The sequence below is a fragment of the Ixodes scapularis genome, unplaced genomic scaffold (assembly GCF_016920785.2).
Source record: "Ixodes scapularis isolate PalLabHiFi unplaced genomic scaffold, ASM1692078v2 PGA_scaffold6__148_contigs__length_123643588, whole genome shotgun sequence".
Taxonomy (NCBI): domain Eukaryota; kingdom Metazoa; phylum Arthropoda; class Arachnida; order Ixodida; family Ixodidae; genus Ixodes; species Ixodes scapularis.
The window spans coordinates 43,745,942-43,765,809 of NW_024609881.1; the positions used below are offsets into that span (position 1 = coordinate 43,745,942).

At 43.5% G+C, this 19,868-nt stretch overlaps 1 protein-coding gene across 1 annotated transcript in view; it reads right to left on the bottom strand.

Annotated features, from left to right (window-relative positions):
* Window positions 1-369: 369 nt before the first annotated feature.
* Window positions 370-19,868, bottom strand: part of LOC8033083 (MAM and LDL-receptor class A domain-containing protein 1) — an 83,585-nt gene continuing 64,086 nt past the window's right edge. Inside the window, exons 10-15 of the mRNA XM_040210477.2 lie at window positions 16,529-16,667; window positions 14,373-14,490; window positions 13,701-13,794; window positions 11,767-11,919; window positions 10,094-10,239; window positions 370-528 (exon numbers count right to left, since the gene is read on the bottom strand). Of these exons, the coding sequence (XP_040066411.1) occupies window positions 370-528; window positions 10,094-10,239; window positions 11,767-11,919; window positions 13,701-13,794; window positions 14,373-14,490; window positions 16,529-16,667 (809 nt within the window). The remainder of the gene's footprint in view (window positions 529-10,093; window positions 10,240-11,766; window positions 11,920-13,700; window positions 13,795-14,372; window positions 14,491-16,528; window positions 16,668-19,868) is intronic.

A 19,868-nucleotide genomic window follows, 5' to 3' on the forward strand; every position in this document is an offset into this window, starting at 1 on the left:
GCGAAAACTCTAATGTTTCATCATTCATATTTTGGTACCGCCAGCCTCGCGCCTGCTGCACGTGTGGTAACTTTAGCGCACTATCCCGCGTCCCACGCCAGCAATGCGAAATATGATGAAAATACAATAGTTTCCTGAAGGCCTACATATAGCAACGATTCCCAGTGGCTCGTGGTTTCGCGTATAAGCAGAAGCATTCATATGTATAATCGCCGCCGTAAGTCTACGGCCACAATGCCCAAAGAGGCAATATGCATCATTTTTAGTTGAGAAATAAAGCAGTTCTTAAGCTGACCTTCCCTCGCTTCACATTTCCCCCGAGATCGTGTAGGCCCGGCACTAGCTGGCAGCCGGGCAAAACCTGAACTTTCAACAGTACACAAAACAAGAAAGTGAAAAAAAATGTTGCATGATACCAACCCGGTGTCCTAGGGAGACCTTCATCTGTCCGCGAAGCCAGTGCCCTGCGGTGTCGTCCTTGAAACTCCAGACAGCGTTGAAGCCAGTACTGTCCACTGCTGTGAGAACCTGAGCACGCATAGGATAAAGCAAAAATTTCGACGTTGATAAAGGCACTGACAGTAACAGATAAAGGTCTGCAGAGATTATCTTTTCATTTGTTTGTGGAAGTGTATTACGATATTCTTCACAGACACACCATGATTCTTGCATATTCGAAGTGTATTTTCAGACATTCAATATCTTATTTTTTTTATTTAAGAAAAAATATTTACGATACACTTCACTGAGGCACAATGTTCTTATCCGATTACATGTATATTAGTATATATTGAACATATTTTTTTTATGTTTTTGAAAGGATATTTACTGCATCCTTCACAGAGGCACCATGCTTCCTGCAGATTAAAAATGTAATATCAGATATTCAATAACTTCAATTTTTTTAGTTATGAGCCTATATTTAAGGTATTCCTCTGCTGGGGCAGCATGTTTTCTGCAGATTTCAGATATATGACCATATATTCAATATCTCTGCTAGATAGAGATTGAGTAATGGGAGCTTAATCCGATTTTACTGTGTTATTCATAGGTCGGCAGAGTAAACATTTCAGCAAAATATGATAAACTTTTAGTGAACTGTGTTCACATGCAGGGATTGAACTTGTGCAGTGATGTTATTTTAGATCTGCTCTGAAAATATTATCTTTAGAAATTTGCTATAATAGCGTAGAAAATAGACTTGGTCCTTTTTTAAGAAGGTAATTTATTGTACACAGCTCCGAAATGACTATTAAACTAGCATCACCACCCAGCTTTATTCTTCCTCTTTCAAATAGTATCACAATTGTTCATGTTGTCAGAGAAAAACTTTAGAAAACACCCGCAAGCTATCATCACTATTCATGTACATGCGAAACGGTATAGCGGATACGTGCATGCCTAGGCTTATTGTACATTCACTCTGTTTTCCCTTTCGTAGATGCAGAGAGGGGACCAAACGATTGCGCGCCTTGCAAAAGCTCGAGACAATTCACAATGGCCTCTTCGGTTATAGTGACTGCGAAATCTAGTATAATGTAACAACAGGAGCGGAAATCGACATAAAACTTTTGGAACACTAACAGGGACGCTGCTCAAAAGATATTGGAACGCCTCTCATTTTTTTGAACATGTGAATTTGTATTTTATTTCGTGATTATTCTTCTAAAAGCTTCAGGTTGCTCACATCCTTATCACCTTCCTTGTGCATCAGCTTTTTGAGACTTCGGAAAATGGCAATGCTTTCTTGTTTTCTAGAATATTAGAACACGTCGTCGGTTGAATGCGCATGATGACGGAAAACCTATTGCGCTGCTGTAGTTTCCTTAAACCAGCTAATAAGAAAGAAATAAGGGCCTACGTCAGCTTTTTTTGTTGTTCTTTAGCAACAATGTTAAATAGCAGATTTCCGACTTGACTGTCGTTGGCTGCCACAGTGGAGGGATGCCGTGCTGTGATTTCCTCACCTGACATCTAGCTAAAGAACACTGAGCAGTGGCACGGCCGACACGTGCTTCATGAGTCTTCGACTGCATATCGACATTCTATTCTTTGTTTACCATAGGACAGTGGTTCTCAACCACTGATCTATCGGGGAGGAGGGGGATAATAGACGATAACCATGACAAAATCGTAAATGAAGAAAACTCAATGCATGCAAGCAAACTTTGAAGCTTTGAAACATAGACTAATCAATCCTACTCTCTTGGTGCAGATGATGTAAGGCAGTCAGTATCAATTAAAAACCAAATATTGCTCGGTTCAGGGCTTTGGGGACCCTAAGAAGGCCTTCAGGGACCCCAGAGGGAGAGCGGCCACTCATTTGAGAACAACTGGCCTAGGACATATAGTTAAAGTAACGCCTCGAAAGTAACGGATTACTTTTGGCAGTAACGGTCACTTATTATTAAGAGGATATCGCAGCTCCCGAGCCCTATGCTATTCCAATGACAGCTTTCTAGAATTTTTCCTCGAAAACCACCGAATGGATTGACTTGGGAATGGTTTTATTAGAAAGATAATACAAAACTGAGTAATGTTGTGGAGCTACATTTTCCGATTTCTAAGCTTAACAATTTTTACCGGAACTTAAGATGCTTGAAAAAGTCTGTTTGTTTTTTCGTTCCGTTCTTCATAAACATTTAAAAATAAACCGGGACCTAAATACAAAATTTAGGCTCGACCACATTCAAGACCAGGACTTTTTTAATATATATCTTACAAGATGTTTTTTACGGAGATTCTCATTGTAAATTTTATCTAAGTTTGTAGCCTATCAGAACGTCAAAAACTCCAGCTGTCAGCTGGCGCCATCTATGAGTGTGTCTGCAAAACATGCTCTTGAAATCACGCAATGTGTTATTGCGCCCCGGACTACTTGCATCTTCAAGAACGTCGGGTTGACAGTTGGGATTTTGAGGAAAAGTGCCTCCCAAAAGAGATCGTTTTTTTTTTTTGGGGGGGGGGGGGGGAGGGGGTGGGGGGGAGCGAATATACTTTGCGGGTTATCGCGATACTGAGTAATAGGTTGTACATCGCCGGAGCGCGTCCTTGGGAGGATGTTTCGTTTTTTGTTAGTGTTTTGGGGTCGCACAAATGCAAGTAATAAGTTTGTTTTTTGTTTGTTTGTTTTTTTGGCGGCGAAGATATTTGGCGGGTGTTTAAGAGTCATTAGTTTTCAATCGCCGGAGTCCGTCATTGGGAGGATGTTCTATTTTTTGTTGGCGTTTTCGGTCAAGAAAATGGGAGTGAAAGATTTCACGCTTCAAGTGGTCCTTGCGTGAGGCCTGAAGTTAGTAAATGCAGGTAGATAAAAGCAAGCGAAGCGTCAAAGAGTAGATACTGTCTTACCACTTCTTTGTGTTCGAAGTAGGAGAGGTGATTTGATCTTTCGAGTTGAAATGTTCAGCAGAGACGCATTTAAAATGTTTACTTATTTTAAATGTGGAAGAAACATAGGTGAGTTCGTCGATTTTGTTTTAATTTTTCGACATTCGCTTTGCGTATCAACTTGGGGAGGCGAATTTCTACTAAAATAAAACAAACATTGCGAAAAAAAAATCAGTGAAACTAAAAACAGAAGAAGCTTTTTGGTAGTAGGCGTGACACGTTGCTATTTGGCAGTTGTGAAAGTCGCGCGGAACACTCATTGTTTGACCCGAACAAGCACACTATCTTGATTCAGTATTCTATGAAATAGAGGCGAATGTACTAGGCAAGAATCCGCACATCTTTTATTGTGGTGTTCGTCGATTGTACTGTCTTGGCTGCGATGAGCCCCAGGTCGGCTGTTACTGTTGGGCGGCGGACAAACAATCTCACCGGACAACGGGCGACGGAAAAAAGCTTACCGGAAAGAAGCTCACCAGTAAAATGCCCACTGCAAAACAGACAAATCAGGAGAAAAGCTCATTTACGAAATATGTTATTATTGTTTGCACTGCGGTGCTTATATTTAAAACTCACGCCCGCACTTTGCTCAGGGCTCATGCTGCACTTTTGCGTGTTCGTATATTTGTAAAACCAAGTGTTCTCGTTCAGCCCCAAAAGAATAGCTTGCTTTCTAAGAAAAATGAAAAAGAGGCAGACAAATCTAGTTTTGTGAAATGTGAACATGTAAAAAAGTGGGGAACACTTTTTTTTCTGCTAACTTTTACATGGAGACAGGACATTGCCTCAATGTTGAGTACCACAAAAAGCAACGATGTGAATTCCTTCTCTGCACCCGACGACTCCTGACATCCCAAAAAGCATCAAGTTCGTCTTAGGCCACATAACCGAAAGAGGTCATTGTTTACTACAAACAAAGGAAAAACGGAACATAATATTGCCGCGTGCGCAGCTAGCCAAGTAGGTAGCGCGCCCGTGGCCTAACGGTTACCGTCCTCGCCTTCCACGCAAATACCTGAGGCTCGATGCCTGGCCGCGGATACACCTTTTTATTGTTTCTGTATTGCCGCGTTCTGGTAAATTTGAGAACCCTGTTACTTATTCGAGGTTAAATGTTCTACGCGTTGAACCTTCTGGGCCGTTTGTTCCAGAAGCCCTCGCGTTCACAAAAGGGGCTCCGCGTGGAGAGCCGGAGTCAGTCCAGATCCTGCTGTTTCGCCGACATCGACGCCTGCGATGCCAACCTTCTATTTTGTTCGCCCCATTAAACGGTTAATTTTTTCAGTTATTCGTAACAGTATCTTTATTATTTTGGATGCAAAGAAAGGACACTACTTACAAAAACAAGAAACGATCTAGCCAGAAACAATGATGTTCGATAAAACGGCGTTCTACAAAACAGCTTCGGTGAAATTGGGTTCAATTATATGGCGTTCATTTAAATGACTTTGATAGAACAGAGTTCGATAAAATATTGAGAACTGGGAAGAAATAGTGTTAAAACGGTTTGTAAAGGTGGGCTTTTCTCCGCATCTGTCAAAAGTCTGGTGAGGTCATCTCCGCATTCGCCGGATTTCCGGCGAGCTTTTCTCCGCCGGTGAACAAAGCATTACCGAGAGGCTCACGGGAGAAAAGCTCACCAAAAAAAAGTTCACCGAAAAATTGACAGATGCTGAGATAAGCCCACTCAAGAATTATACGATCAAGCTTTTAAATTTAGTATTTGCGGCTCATTTCTGGGGGCTTTGTGGGGAACACCAACGGGGAAATACAGAATATTCGTATACTGCAGACACCAATAGGAATGAAGAAACAGAAGTTTACAGTTTTGCAGAATGGGAACAATTAACAGAGGGATGGACACGTCTTTTTCTATAAATACATTGCCTGAACGTTGAGTTCTATGAACAGTAACGAAGTGACCTCGTGATTGCACCCGACAACCACAGAGATCCCCCAAATTGAGTCAGGACCCATCACACCAAAAATCATAACTTACTACAAAAAAAAAAATACGGAAAATAATGTTTCTATTATTCATATACCAAAAGAATGCCATTTCTGAAAATTAAAATCGTAGGTGAGTTCCACCGCATTTATAAAGAGGCCGATGAGCTTTTCTCCGCGTCGGTCGGTCTTGCGGTGAAATTTTCTTCTATTAGCTTTTTCCGAAATTTGTGACTTCGGCATTGATCTGAACCTTTTTTCTATCAAAACCGCTAAAGATCGCACGGGCCTGAAACACGATGCCAGTTTTCAGCCATCACATTTTCATGAAGTGAGGCAACTAAGGTTCTGTTGCGCACTTCAGAAGAAGTGCGCAAAGTTCTGTTGCGAGAAGGTCACACGCACCTAAACCTGACATTTCACCGAACGCTGTTTCACTGATTGCGTCACAGGTTTCTGCAATAAAATTTGAAAATTTCGTATTGACTTCTCGTACGACAGACGCCTGGGTGGCACGACGGGGGACACGCCAGCATGGGGTGTACTCAAGCGGATGGATTCGGGTTCCACCACCTACCCCTCCACTAGCCCTGAATTTTTTGTTTTGTTTTGTTAGCAACGTCTTTTTGCCGGCTATTAGGATTCTTTGTTTAAGAATACCGGCCAATTGTTGCAATTGAACGTTTCGGTACGGGACGGCCACTTTTTGATGAAACGGCGTTCGATGAAATGTCCGGTTATTTTCCCGATTATTGCTTTGCTCGGCGACAACTCAAGCACAGCTTTGTACCCCTCCTTTTTATTTCCCCTAGAGAGAAATTGCCAAAACACGAAGAAGGTCAAGATTTCTCGATATGCCATATAACAATGCCTACCCTAGTCACAAGCCAGTAGACCCCCTCTAACAGACCGATCCCACCAAGCGTACGGCGCATGCGTGAATCCGACGAAACTTTAGTTCACAAGAAACAGGCGGCAGTGTCCGAGACGACTCGTGCCGTCTGGTGCTTTTCACGCGCAGAGTTCTAACGCGGTTCGGGCACGTGCTGAAATACTAAGGTTTCCACGATGCATTGAGGCAGCGGTGGCGTAGTCAAACTGGCTGGTGAGATGAGTCTGTTCTATTTGAGAATTGCGTTATCCCCAGCGCAAAGTGCGAGCACACAATGTTCGTCGTTTCGTCTCCCTTTCTTTGTAACAACCGCGCAGGATTGGGGAAACTTCAACTCCGACTGAGAGCCAAGCTGGAAGCCGTCCGCGTCAATATGGTGCCTTTATTAGCCGCGAGCACGAGGTTGAAATCAGTGTAAAGATTGGTTGCTCTATCCTCGTCGTGACGTCACGCGTAGAACAGCGGTTTTACCCCAGGGAGATTAGGATCGCACGAATAAAAATATAGGCAGTCTGACACTGCAGGCAAAAAATAAGGCAAATATTATCGTGGAATATACTATCAGCCAATATTAAATCGTTCCTGAGACGGCTAGGCAAAGAAATGATCTCGTCAGGTCACTGTAAACGAATCGGAACAGGTGATTATGGAAGGTATTGTTTTAATATTTTTTAAAGCATAGCTTTCTGACTCTAGAACTGAGCTTTGATCAGTACGTATTTAAGACGCAGCACTATCTAAACTTGTGGTTATTGATTTTTCGGGCATTTCGGCAGCACAACAGATTTAGTTCTGATTCCGTGCCATTTAGAGATAGCACAACAATTTAGAAATTGGGGGGACCTTTGAAATCCGGTGCTTTAGAAAACAAAAAGTGACTCTAATGGCTGCTGATGGTATCCTGAACTGGTTCATTTCGTTTCTTTTTTCAATCAAGGAGATCCGACACTTTTTACAGTGAGTAGCTTTATTTTTCAAAGCACTGCTTCGCGGGAATGAAAAGTAGGCTGAGGGGCCGCAGTTTAGTACGCAACGCCATTCTGACTTGCGGTAGATTATTTCGCAGCATTACGACACGACACATGGCATATTTCGTTTTGTAAAAACAATATGGCATATTTCATTTTTTTGTAATGACGATATGAACAGTCTACATCCTATTTAGAAATCGTATCATACGAGAAATCTTGGAACGCGAAATAGCTGAGGAACCGAGCCAAATGAATCCAAAGTATCAGGCAGCGAAATGAGGCTGTTTCAGTACCGAAGAGGTCTTGTGGGTGTCCTATTTTAAATCAGGCGATTAACGAAAAAAAACAAAACACAAACTGTATTTACACTAATAAATCAATTTATCATCATGACACAGAAGTGTCTCGATCGGCTTCTGTATGTCCCTCGCCTCGTTCCGCTCGTGTCGTTCCAATCTTCTAGTTTCTCGTCGTTTTCTCGTGAGCGTCAAATTTTTTTCAATCTGCAACAGAGGCGTTCCCTAAAGGCACAATTACATTGGCGTCACGGAGGCCTGCGGCGCGTCGGTTCGCGCTGTCGTTTGCCGACCCAAACCAGTTTTCGGCTTCAACGGCGCGACGTACGGCGCCGCAGAGTCAACCGCTCCCTGCACGGTTCAGAGCTCGGCGCCGCTTGCCGCAGAAGAGAGGAGCCAATGGGAGGTGGCGTAGATAGTGACGTCGCGATGCCATGGCAACGCTCAAGCCGGTCCTCGGCGCGTCTTTCACGTTCCGAAGGACGTGTTTCGTGCCGTCTGCTCTTCCTATTTCCCCCCGATGCCTTCCCCAACGGAGCGGTTCCTTGAAACTGTGCGACTGTTTCCCTTTTTATATGACAAGACGCAGCTAGACTACCTAGATAAGGACGCTAAGAACAACCGCTGGGAAATTATAGGAGAGGAATTCGGAATTACAAGTGAGTTTCTGTGTAGCACTTCGTTCATGTCGTCTGTGTTGTGACGGGTGTCGTGTTGATTTCGTGACACTTTCGAGAGTAGCCTTCATCTCCGGCGCGCCGCCGGGGCAGCAAAGCCCCGGCGGCGCGCCAGACCTGTCCTGTCCTTCGTTGTTTCAGTGGAACCAACTCGGCCGGACCCAAAACCTGCGCCTCCTTCCCTTCAGAGCGCGGCGATGTCGCAAGATCAACGAGCAGGCTAGGATAATCACATAGACGCTGATCACCAGGTCATTATGGACTCCTACCATGTAGGCAGCGAGTGCGGGACGGAAGAATGTAACGAAGAGCAGACGACGAAAGAGCGGGAAATCCGACGGGAGGCGCGATCGCGGGATCCAGTGCTGTCACGTGACGCCTGCAAAACGGAGGCCAATGTGGACTCCTCGCGTTAGGACGCCGGACGGCGGTGCCGCCCGGCGGCGCCGTTCACGCTAGTGTGGTCAGGCCTTAACCCCGCTTTTTTTTCTTCCTGATCCGGTAAGGATGGGACAAAGGGCCCCTTTCGCGATGACCTCGGAGGCCCACAAAGCCATTCTCGCAGCTCGCAGGGCGGAGGGACGGGATGGGTGGGTTAAAGGGGGGGGGGGGGGGGGGGGGGGCTTTCAGGGTAAAGCCGTCCGCTGATAACCGGAACAAAAAGACGAGCTTTTTCTTTATATCTATTTGGAACTAGCACTATATCGCGTAAGCAGTTGAGTGGAAGGGCTTCCTCCCCAGTGCCATCTGGATTCTAGAAAAGTTCCTATCGGAGATGAAATTCTACTGCTATATCCTCTTAAGGAAGAGTAATTGTAACAACAATTAGTTACAATGAAGCCTTGGGTAATCGTAAATGTAATTCATTCGCTTTTTAGTATCCTGTACAAATCTGATCACAACACGTCTTAATATCACATGGCGTCAGTGTCACACGACATCCCAATCATGTGATATCATGGTTTCACATAGCTTTAGGGCATCACGTGCTGCCAGTGTTATCTGACATGTGTTACACGTCGTCAGAAAGTAACGTGATGCCAGCGTAACATGACGTCAGTGTAACACACTGTTGCGATGTCATGTAACGTCGCATTGTGACATGAAGTCACAATGCCACTTGATGTTTCAATGTTACGTGAGGGCAAAGTAACACGAAGTCATTATAACAAGACATAATATCGCATGACGCCACAGTGTAACGTATGACACAATATCATATGATATTGTCTCATACGAACTTATGGCATCACCTGATGCCCGTGTCATGTGACATCACAGTCACATGACGTCAGAATTCCACGTGATGCCATTGTGACATGACATTAATGCTACACCCCGTCGTTCTATCATGTGACGCCACAGTGTGACGTGGTGCCACCACGTCATGTTAAGCCACAATGCGAATTGACGTCACAATGTTAAGTGATGCCAGTAATACGACGTCAGTGTCACAAGACGTCATTTCACGTGACACCAGTGTCACATGGCGTCCCAGTCATGTGATATCATGATGTCACTTGACTTTGAAGCATCACGTGATGCCGAAGTGTCACGTGACGCCTCAATGTTATGTAAATCACAATGCCATGTGAGGTCACAATGTCACGTGAAGTTACAATGTCACGTCATACTATCGCTCGACGTCACGTTGCACCGTGAAAATCACGCAGTAACATATTCCCACTAGCTCCAGCGAAAAAACGCCCGAGTTTGGCATGATTCAAAGCAATTTTGTGCCCAGCAGAGTCTGCAACAGTGACGAGAAATGTGCGGCAGTGTGGAGCAATTTGGAGCTATGTGCAACAATGTGCAGCAGTGCACTGTATTGCGGCTGTCGCCACACTTCATTTGCAGGACACGGCAAGGAACCGAGAACATTTTAACGTTGACAAAGCATTCTGGTCGTGCTTCAATTACCTGAAGTTGTGAATGACCGGAGCCACCCACATTGAACCAGAAGTCCATGCACAGGCTGCCTGGCGATCCAAAGGACACCACCTCGCTGACCAGCTCTGCTCTCTGTCCGTAAGCCCGGGCAAGGGCGCTCAGGAACATGTAAGACCCTTTGCAAAAATGACAGATCCGGAATGATCATATTGCCTCACCATATTTATTTATTACATTAGTCTTTCAGTGGTTACGCACACGTTTCTCATGCACGTTAAGTTTCAATGCTCTGATGCAATGCTACAGGCAGAAACAACGAACTATAGGCTGTCCAAAGTGGACATTCCGCTGTAAAGCAATCCGGAAAAATTGGCGCCTTCACATAAAAAGTTCAAACTTTCACCAAATGTGCACTGAGCAGGTCAGTTTTACCGTGTGAAATTTTAAGCCATAGTTCTCTTCCTGTAATAATTGAAAGCGAAAACCTTTTCAAAGTCAAGGCCCGGCGCGTTCACAGACGACTAAGTTGGCAACGCAAATTTACCTGTGGTCCCATCTCCTGATAGGCGAAGCGAGCAGACAACGGGTCGCCTGCTTTCTGCGCCTATCGGGAGATGGCGCCACAAGTAAATAGCGTCGCTAACTCGGTCGTCTACAAACGAGCCCTACCCTGACTTAGTCAAGTTTTTCATTCTCATTTTTTTTAAAAAGAGAACTGCGCCTTATTATCTCACACAGTAAACCTGGCCTGCCAGGTGCACAATTGGTGAAAGTTTGAGCGTTCTAACTGCAGGCATCGATTTTTCTGGCTCGTTTTCCTACGGAAGGTTCACTTGGGACACCCCATATAAATGGTGTTTTAGTGAGTTTGTGTGACAGAGGTCGACGTTTATAAAACAGGAGTTATGTGCACTAGATTTCTTTACGCCGCCTTCCTCGACCGACTGCACAAATATGAATGCTGCATCAGCGATGGGCCGGGGGCAAGTATTTGAATGGTGCTCTTCTGGATTAACACTTACTCAGTGTTTGATTCAGTCATCCAAGCCCTGCGTCAAAATCACAAATGAATAATTTGTGTTGTTGTTTTTCCCATGAGTATAGCCCCGTGTGATGCGCCAGCAACCGCGTCGCACTTGCGACGATGACGGTGTTATATCAGCCGCGCCCACAAAAAGAGATGCAGAATCGAAGCTCACTTCCGCAGTTTCTGCAGGGAGTAGCAGCAGATCTGGAAACAACGCTCGATCCCAGCGCTTAATCTCGGCGAAGAGCGCGACAAAAAAGCGAGCCGCCACGGCAGCCGCGTCATGGCGCTGATAGCATGGACGGTCGACGGTCCGGCGTTTACATTCATATCGCCGGCGGGTGTACAATTGCCTGTAATGTGACTGTGTACCATCTCGTGGAAAAGGTAGGTTACTTTATTTTGCCTCGTTTATTTATTATAGTGCCGAGCTACGAGTATTCACTACAGCTATATTTTAGAATGGTGAACAATTTTCCACAGTCCTGTGAAATTCGCTAATCAAGATCTAACTGTGTCATGCAGGGAGCACAGCCGCATGAATCAAGTTGTTTAGTATGAATGCCGCCTTATTGATTAGGATCATATGACCCGCTATTTATGCTACTCTTTTTCACACTATGCTCACAAAAGAGAGTTTCAGCACAAACTTCTTGAGCTCTATAATGCAGCATACCCTTTGTGCTGTTGCGGGTGTGGTCCGAGTGTGGATGTGCAAGAGATGTGCGAACAGATCCACTCTGTATCCTCCATGTAGCCGAGTTTCTAGTTCGCAAGGTGTTGGTCCAAGTGCAGGGTCCACGCTCAAAATCGCAGCTCAGTCCATTCTCTGAAATTCATTAATGAATTAATTAATTAAAACTAGCTACGCAAGTAAGCTCCAGCTGAGCATCAGTTTCCAAGAGTTAAAATGGTTCCCAGTAAAATATTGTATGCACTTAAAGGGGCACTGACACCCCAAAGGTCGTATTTATTTTTATTGTCTAAAATGATGCAAGTTCCAGTCATAAACACGCAAAAAAAAAACCGCATCGCGAAAAAAAATTTTCCCGCGCGCGCGCGCGCCTTTTTATTTTTGGCGTTTGATTTTCCCGCCTCTCGCCTCCTCGCTTCCTTTGATCGGTGACGTCAAAAATCATGAAATTTAGAAGCTTTGTAGGCGACATCTCTATAACATTTAATTACGGCAATCCTAAAACATGTTTTTTAACGCAATTGCGAACGCACTACGGCCCTTCTTTTTGAAATACCAAAAATCGGGAGTTCGTTGTGGTGCCGTCTCTTGGATTTGTATCCTCCAACGGAAAACAGGCGACACCGCTCAAAACCGGTCCGCCGCAGCGCCTGCGCTCGCTCCTTTCCTCCTCGCTTTGGGTCGCCATGGCAACAGCAGGGAGTGGTGAAAAAAAGTGGACTCTCAGGACTCCGCAATTTTTGACATCAAGGCACCGGCGCCGATCGCGCGGGAACTTCGAATTCGGCATTTGGAAATTGTTTTTTTACTTCACAAATACTGAATTCCCAAATTTCAAATTTTGAGGGTAATGTCCCGGCATCGTTTTCAATCGTTTCGTATAATAAAAAAAATTATTTTGATGTGTCAGTGCCCCTTTAATAAGCAAATTACTCACATATACATATATTCCACGGATAAAGCCTTGTTCATTCTCTGATATTCCCAAGGGAACAAAAAAATTTTAAGTTCTGTTCTCTGGTGAGGATATAAAATTCAAGCCGATATAACTAATGTTTTTATACGGTATTTTGTACCTTTTAACTAAAAATCAATTTTAGGTATATTTTTAGTACTACAGTATTTTATGCGAAGTAAATCTCATTAGCACATACTTCTCAAAGAAATGCTCAGTCCTTGAGTGCTAAGTAATATATTCAACTGTTATTGCACCGATTTCCGCCAATTGAAGTCTGGAAGGAATGAGAGGGCCGTACACAAATATATCGCTGAATAAGTATTTGTATTTGGAAAGTAAAAACGTCTCAATCAGACTACTTCCAAGCACATTTTACCCAATGTATTTTTACATTTCCTTATAGTTTAAGTCAATTGCCTAATATAAATACCTTACTCAACACTGCACTTGTATAAGGCTGTGTGAAGGGCAGTGACCAATATACTTTTGGGATATGCAAAAAGCAGTGACCGAGCTGTACTTGTTACATTCCTTGCACTATAAAATCTGCCAGTCACATTCTGTAGTTTACATCAATTATGTGATACATATACTTTACTCAACACAGCATTGTGATTGAAATGTTCGAAGGGTAGGGGCCGATAAACGTTTGGAACGTAAAAAAAAATCGTGACCATTGTAATTGTTACTTTACTTTTAGAAGAAAACCTACTCGACATATTTTCTAGTTTACACCAATTCTCCAATACACATACTTTACCCAACACTGGATTTTACTAGGAATGCACTAAGGGTAATGACTGATGTACTTTGGAATGTACGAAGAACATGTGGCCCATGTTCCTTTCACTTACAGGATATCTATGGGTCATAATTTATAGCTTACTTCATTTACCTAACAGACATCGATTCCTTTAACACTGCATTTCAGTTTAAATGTCTAAATCTGAATACATACGGTAGGAAGGGCAGTGACCGAGGCTAAGGACAAGATCGTCGACAGCAATCAAACTGCTGTTCAGCGAGGCATCCAGGAACACTCTCTCGGGAGGCTGCAATATAAGAATGACGCTACTGCTAATTTTGCGAGAAGGAAAATAAAGCAGCCTATTGCACACATGGCTTCATTATATTAAAAAAATAATAATGCTTAACGAAGATTTAAAGTATAGGATTATCACATATCTGTGTTCTCGCAACACCAGCCCTGTGCCTGTTGCACGTGTGGTAACTTTAGCGCAAACCACACGTCCCCATCTAACCCGAATCTTTTGTTTTTGTATTTACTAATTTAGTGGTTTCTAAAGATGTTCAGCAAGTTTTCAGTTGGATCCGTTTACTTAATTTCACTAATTAAAAAGTTAACTAACAATTCTAGTGAGTTACCTGACTTGTCGTGACGGTTACCCTCCCACGTTATGTCCTACTGACCGTGTAGCTCACCCGCACCAACCAGATTAGTGTAGCTTTCACGGCGTTTCAAGAAACAATCTGTTGAATCTAAAATAACACCATGTACATGTCGACAAAGACATCTAACAGTCAACTTTCATAAAGAATATTAAAGCGTTCTTACACTATTTACAAAGCATTTTACATTCCCCACACATCCCGTGAAGAAAACTCTTACCCCATTTTTGAGATCTTGAAGTTGCAGCAAGATCACTTGATGACTCCAGGACTTCTTCAGTTCACCGTTACTCGACCAGAAAACGTCTCCAGAGGCAGAGGTCACCATCAATGTAACGCTGAAAGCACCGTAATTTATGAGCCGGTCACTCTTGATGTCTCTAAAATGAATTCTGCAGGAATTTTTTGATTGTCCGATCTAAAATGTAGAGTCGTCTCCAGAGTCCCACGTAAAGAGCAAGCGTCGTGTCGAAGCTGAGAGACGAGCCAAAACAAATTAAAAGCTGAAGAAAAATTGCAGGACACTTAAGCTTCGCCTTTAAGAATGAAACGCGATGGCTAAATATAAACCCCCGCTTGTTCCCAAGCAGCGTCGCCTAGTCGATAGCCTGTCTGTATCGGAACCGAAGGGTCGTGTGTTTGATACCGGTCCGCCTACAATTCTTCGAATTTTTCTTTAAGGCAAATTAATTACTAATCGGCAGATAAGAACGTTCTCGTCCCGCCGACACCGACGGTGGCTTTTCTGCAATACACAGTTATTGGTTTAAAAATTGTGCCGAAATCGCTGCTGCCGGTACGCGGTTTCTCGACGAAATGGAAAAGCATTTAGAGCAGGGGTCTCGACTCAGCAAAGGATGGATAATTCAGCCTCGCAACGGTCTGCCTTCGGAGAGCCAATCTGGTTTCTGGGGTGGGTGACGGCGGTTTCACGGAAACGGCGTCGTCGCTGCGTAACTGTGGTCGCGTACACCGTGCATACAGGGAAAACGAAACCACACTGCCGTCGTAAGACGAGTGCGCGTCGACAGCGGCGCGCCAGTGGAAGCGTGCGAGAAAACTCTTTCCCCCTTACGTAAGAGCGAAAGTGGTTGGGAAGAGCATATGAACTGAGCAAAAAATCAATGTCGGGTGTCGGGCGAGTCGGTGGTGGAACTTTGAGAACATGGTAAACGCCTTTTGACACGGACGAGAGGGGGAAACAGGACAACAACAAAAGAGCCAGGACGGAACCAGACAATAAATTCTAACGTTTTTAATAAACCGTGCATTTCACAACTCGCAGTCTCCGCCTAAATGTAGCACTATGGGTTTGGATCAGAAGCCAAAGTTTCAGTGCTTGCCCTCATCTTACTAAAGCAATTCAGTTAGTTTTGGAATCTTTCGATGGGAGAGTGAGACCCGCTCCCGGTAGCAGGCGTTATTTGTCTCCGTGTGTATGTAGACTTTGTTCGAAACCATTTTCTCTATTAAAAACTTCCGAAAATCACTCGTATCTTTCGAAAACCGAGACTGAGTGTTCGGCAATGAATAGTCTATCTTTGCGGTGAAAAAAAATATTGTAAATTGTTTGCATGGACAACGAAGGCAAAGTAGTTTTTCAACAAAAAAAAGACGGACAATATTCCAGCAGCGATTCTTCAGTATTGTATCCTTAGCCATTTTGCAATGTTTCTCCTAGGCACATGACAGCACAGCAGAAAGGCAGACATATGGTAAATGGCACACCTGTTGCGACGTTTCTGAATCACGGTCAGGAACTCTGGAATCTATACCGGAGTTTACTTTTTTTTTTAACCAGAAGAACCGCTAGCTTGCTTTCGTAACAACTTTGGCCCTTTAAAAACAACCTACTCACTCTCACTCTGATACCTTTGTTCTTATGCAGAAACTTACTCCGATACCTTTGTTCTTATGCAGAAACTGCATAGCTCATGCAAATGAAGTGAAACTAACCCCTTCTTTTAAAAACCTCTAATGACCTAATAACTACTTAATCTAGCTACTACTTTGATAACTACTTTGTCTTTAAAAAAATGAACACAGAAATGCACTTAAACCTTCCCTTCAAAGTTTTCGTTTTTCAAAATTAAAGAGAGTCCAGAAACCACATAAATATTAGAAAAAAATGTAGAGGAAAAAACGATGCAAAAATTGATCATAAATGAATTCATATAACTGTAGCATGTTGCAGGTTACCAACAGCAGGACAAACTCCTAAAAAGTCCTCCTCCTTTCCACTTTAGCAGAGCAAACGCTGGAAAGGAGGCGAGAGGAAAGGGGAAAGGCGCCAATCATGGTCAGCAAAGAGCTTTGAGGGTGGGAGTTTTCTTTCCGCTCTTAAATTGAAACAGGCTGTAGGAAATGTATGCCCACCTGGTCGTGATATCCTTAACCACAGTATAGTGCCAAAATGAAAAGCAGGCAACTTCATTCCAGCTCGAATCCAAGAGAGGACTGGAGAGTCTCGCCTTGGCAACTTCCCGCGCCTTGTTTTCGGCATATACAAAGCCACCTGAAAGTCGTAATTTAAGTTCATGACTAACAAAATTCATAATTTAAACTGATACTGAGCCGAAATTAGTATTTCGCCAAATAAGGCCGCAGAAGTGTGGAGATCCAAAACATCGCTCATATATTGATATCTCAAATAGATGGCCGTATTTTTAAAAAAGGGCGCGATCGAGCAAGGACTATGACATCACGATCCCCCTGGAGCAGGTAAGAATGAGGGGAAGCGGCCTCGCTTCTCTCCTTCTCGCTTCGGCTCACCTGTTCTAGCGGACGAGGTGAAGAGGAGAATCACTGACAATCGCGACGTGAGATAACTCGTCAGCTTCTTCAGCCATGTTCAATCGCGCACTTCTTTTCCAAAAATACAGCATATCCGTTAGAGATATCGATGCATTAGTGATGGTTTTGAGTTTGGCGGCCTGCCTTGTTTTGTGAGCTCCGAATTTCGGTTCAGCATCCTTTTAAGTTAATTATGAACGCAATTCACGGTTTCGATTCAAATCAATTTCATTGACTCTAGTGGTGGAAAAAGAAACCGATATAAAGCTACGCACTGTAGAATTACAAGTTCTTACTCCCTATAAAGATGTGACGGTATTGTCAACACATTAATCAATTATAATCAAACAAAGTCATACACAAAATAAACTACACTTCAAAAAAGTCAACGAAGGACAGTTGCAAACATCTGCAACAAAAGTTTAAGAACATCCATATGATGATGTTTTGGATGATGATAAATTAATGTCTAATGCAATTTATTATTAACTAATCACAGTGGAGTGCGACACTAACCGTCAGCTTGCGGCTGTGGTACGCAAAGAAATTGCGAAGTAATTTATGAAGAAATAAATTAGAGCGACCAGAGTGCTCTCGGTTAAATCGAGATAAGTTGCTTACAACATCAAGTGTGACGGAGCTGCATCATTAGTTTATCGCGTCCATGCTCCCTTCAATAACAGGATTCCTCCATCACAAACTTAATCCTTAGAGTCTAAGGAATTTTCCAATCGTTAAATTTTAGACCATAGTATACATTTTACTCGTTGAACATTCCTGCAACAACGTGAAAATTTGTGTATCACTTTTTGTTATTCTTGTTGATAAGTGCGTTAACATGGAGTACAAAGCCAAATCATTCAGTGACGAGGCTTCAAACTGCATGGTACCATATCTTTTGTGACTGAAAGAATTAGCATTTAAAAACTACGTTGAAAATTTTTAGGTAAACTTGCCTGCTTTAATTGTTAAAAGCACTTGTAAAGTAGCTGCACGAGAGCATAGCCCATCACAGGAAAAGGAGAACTGACATAAAAAAACAAGCACTAACATTTTTATGTTATTTCACAAGATAATCAATCAGCGCAAAGATTATAATCAACCATGATTGAATCCACTACTTTGCTTTGTCGCTGAAATAGGAACCTCGCGCTGAAGCCCACATTTGATAGCTTTATTTTCCGGCTAAACACAGCATTTTTTCAATTAACAAAATAATTACAACGAAGACAATCTGAGACAAAGCCGAAGTGCAACTTTTCTCTAAAAAACAAGGCAAATTAAAAAGAATTTAAAAACTTAATGCGGGCTAGTTTTGCATTATCGTTTTAATAATGAGGATACACAGAAAGTGTGGACCTTATCTTTCGAATACACTGCCTTGAGTTTCGTGCTTCAGAAAGTAAAAACACGCAAAATAATTAATGCGGAGCACAAGTTCGTCTGCATCTTCTGCATGTGTTGTGGTGACGTCAGAGCACCGAGCTCTGATTGGCTCTGATTGAAGGAGAGTGGGTAGACCTCGAGGCAGCCGTCATTAAGGTCTACCCATATCCTTCCAATCAGAGCCAATCAAATCTCGGCGTTCTGACGTCACAATAGTCCCTGCAAAAGAAGAATACGAACTTGCGCGCCGCATTGTTTGCATGCATCGCAGTGCTAAACCATTGGGTCATGTGACGTCAGGGTCTGAAAAACACTTTAGACCAAGTAAGAGTAAATGTCATGATGTAACAGGGCAAAGTAAATCACACAAACTGAAACACAGAAGGAGAAACACAAGTTTTGTTTTTTGTCCCTCTGTGTGTTGGTTTGTGTGAATGCTCTTGCGCTGTTACCGCCGTTAAACAAGCCCACACAGGAAACGACAAACACAGCGCGTGTGTTTCTCCTTCTCTCTGTTGGTTTGTGTGATTGATCTTGCGCTGTTGCCTTAAAGGGGCCCTGCAATCATATTTAAGCGTCTACCTTTTTTTGTGGTTTCCACGTCTCCTGGGGTTCGGGGAAGCCAGCGGGCACGGAAAGCGTAATTAAATATCAGTGCGTCCTATTCAAACCGGACGACGCGAAAACCTCCTCCACCTACGGGGGCGACCCGCAGTGAAGAAAGCGCGCAATTTGTGACGAAATTACGACGTTTTAGGTCCTGGCTTTTCTATGGTCAGAGCCACTAAAAGCTTCTTTTTAGTCGAAATACAAAATGTTAGTGCGCGAGCCGTTTCAATTATTTATAGAAGTAGTTTTTGTTCAGTATCTTAGATCAGAAAAGAAACAAATACAGTTAAGAAAGTACGGAAACAAGATATGACCCGTCAACATACCCTCCAGCAAGCAGTAGAAAAAACGGCGCATATAAGAAAAGTATAGTGGGATCAGGCTCCGACGAGCGGCGAGCGTAGAAAGGCGCTGCAGTCGAGGATCCGACCGGTTTCGAGCGTTCCGAAGGCCTTCGGCGAGCAGCTTTGGCTTGCGGTTTGGCCCTTTGGCGGTATGGCAGCGCGAAGTGGCTCCCGTTCTGAACCGATCTTTGCCCCGTGTTTGCTGTCGTTAGTGGCCAATGAAGTGTCATGCCAAATTAGTGTTTAATCGCGCAGCAAATGCAATGCCAGCCGCCCTGGCTGCCCCCTTCATACAGCCTATCCAGAACATGCTTCAGTGGCGCCCTCTCGAGCCGTCGACATGGAGCGCGGCAGTCATGAGCGCTCGCTGAGCTCACAACCCCTCTTCTAGTTCACGGCCACTCAAGCAACCAAGGACGTCACGAAGGAGCTTATTTTTTGCTTATTTTTTGTCATTTTCATTTGCCTACAAGTTTTAAAATAAAGCAAAATTTGAGAAAAGAAAAGTTTCATTAGGTTACTATGTTCAGTGCGCTCAGGTTCGGTGCAAATTAAAAACCAGTAAAAAGACAATGGTACTCAAA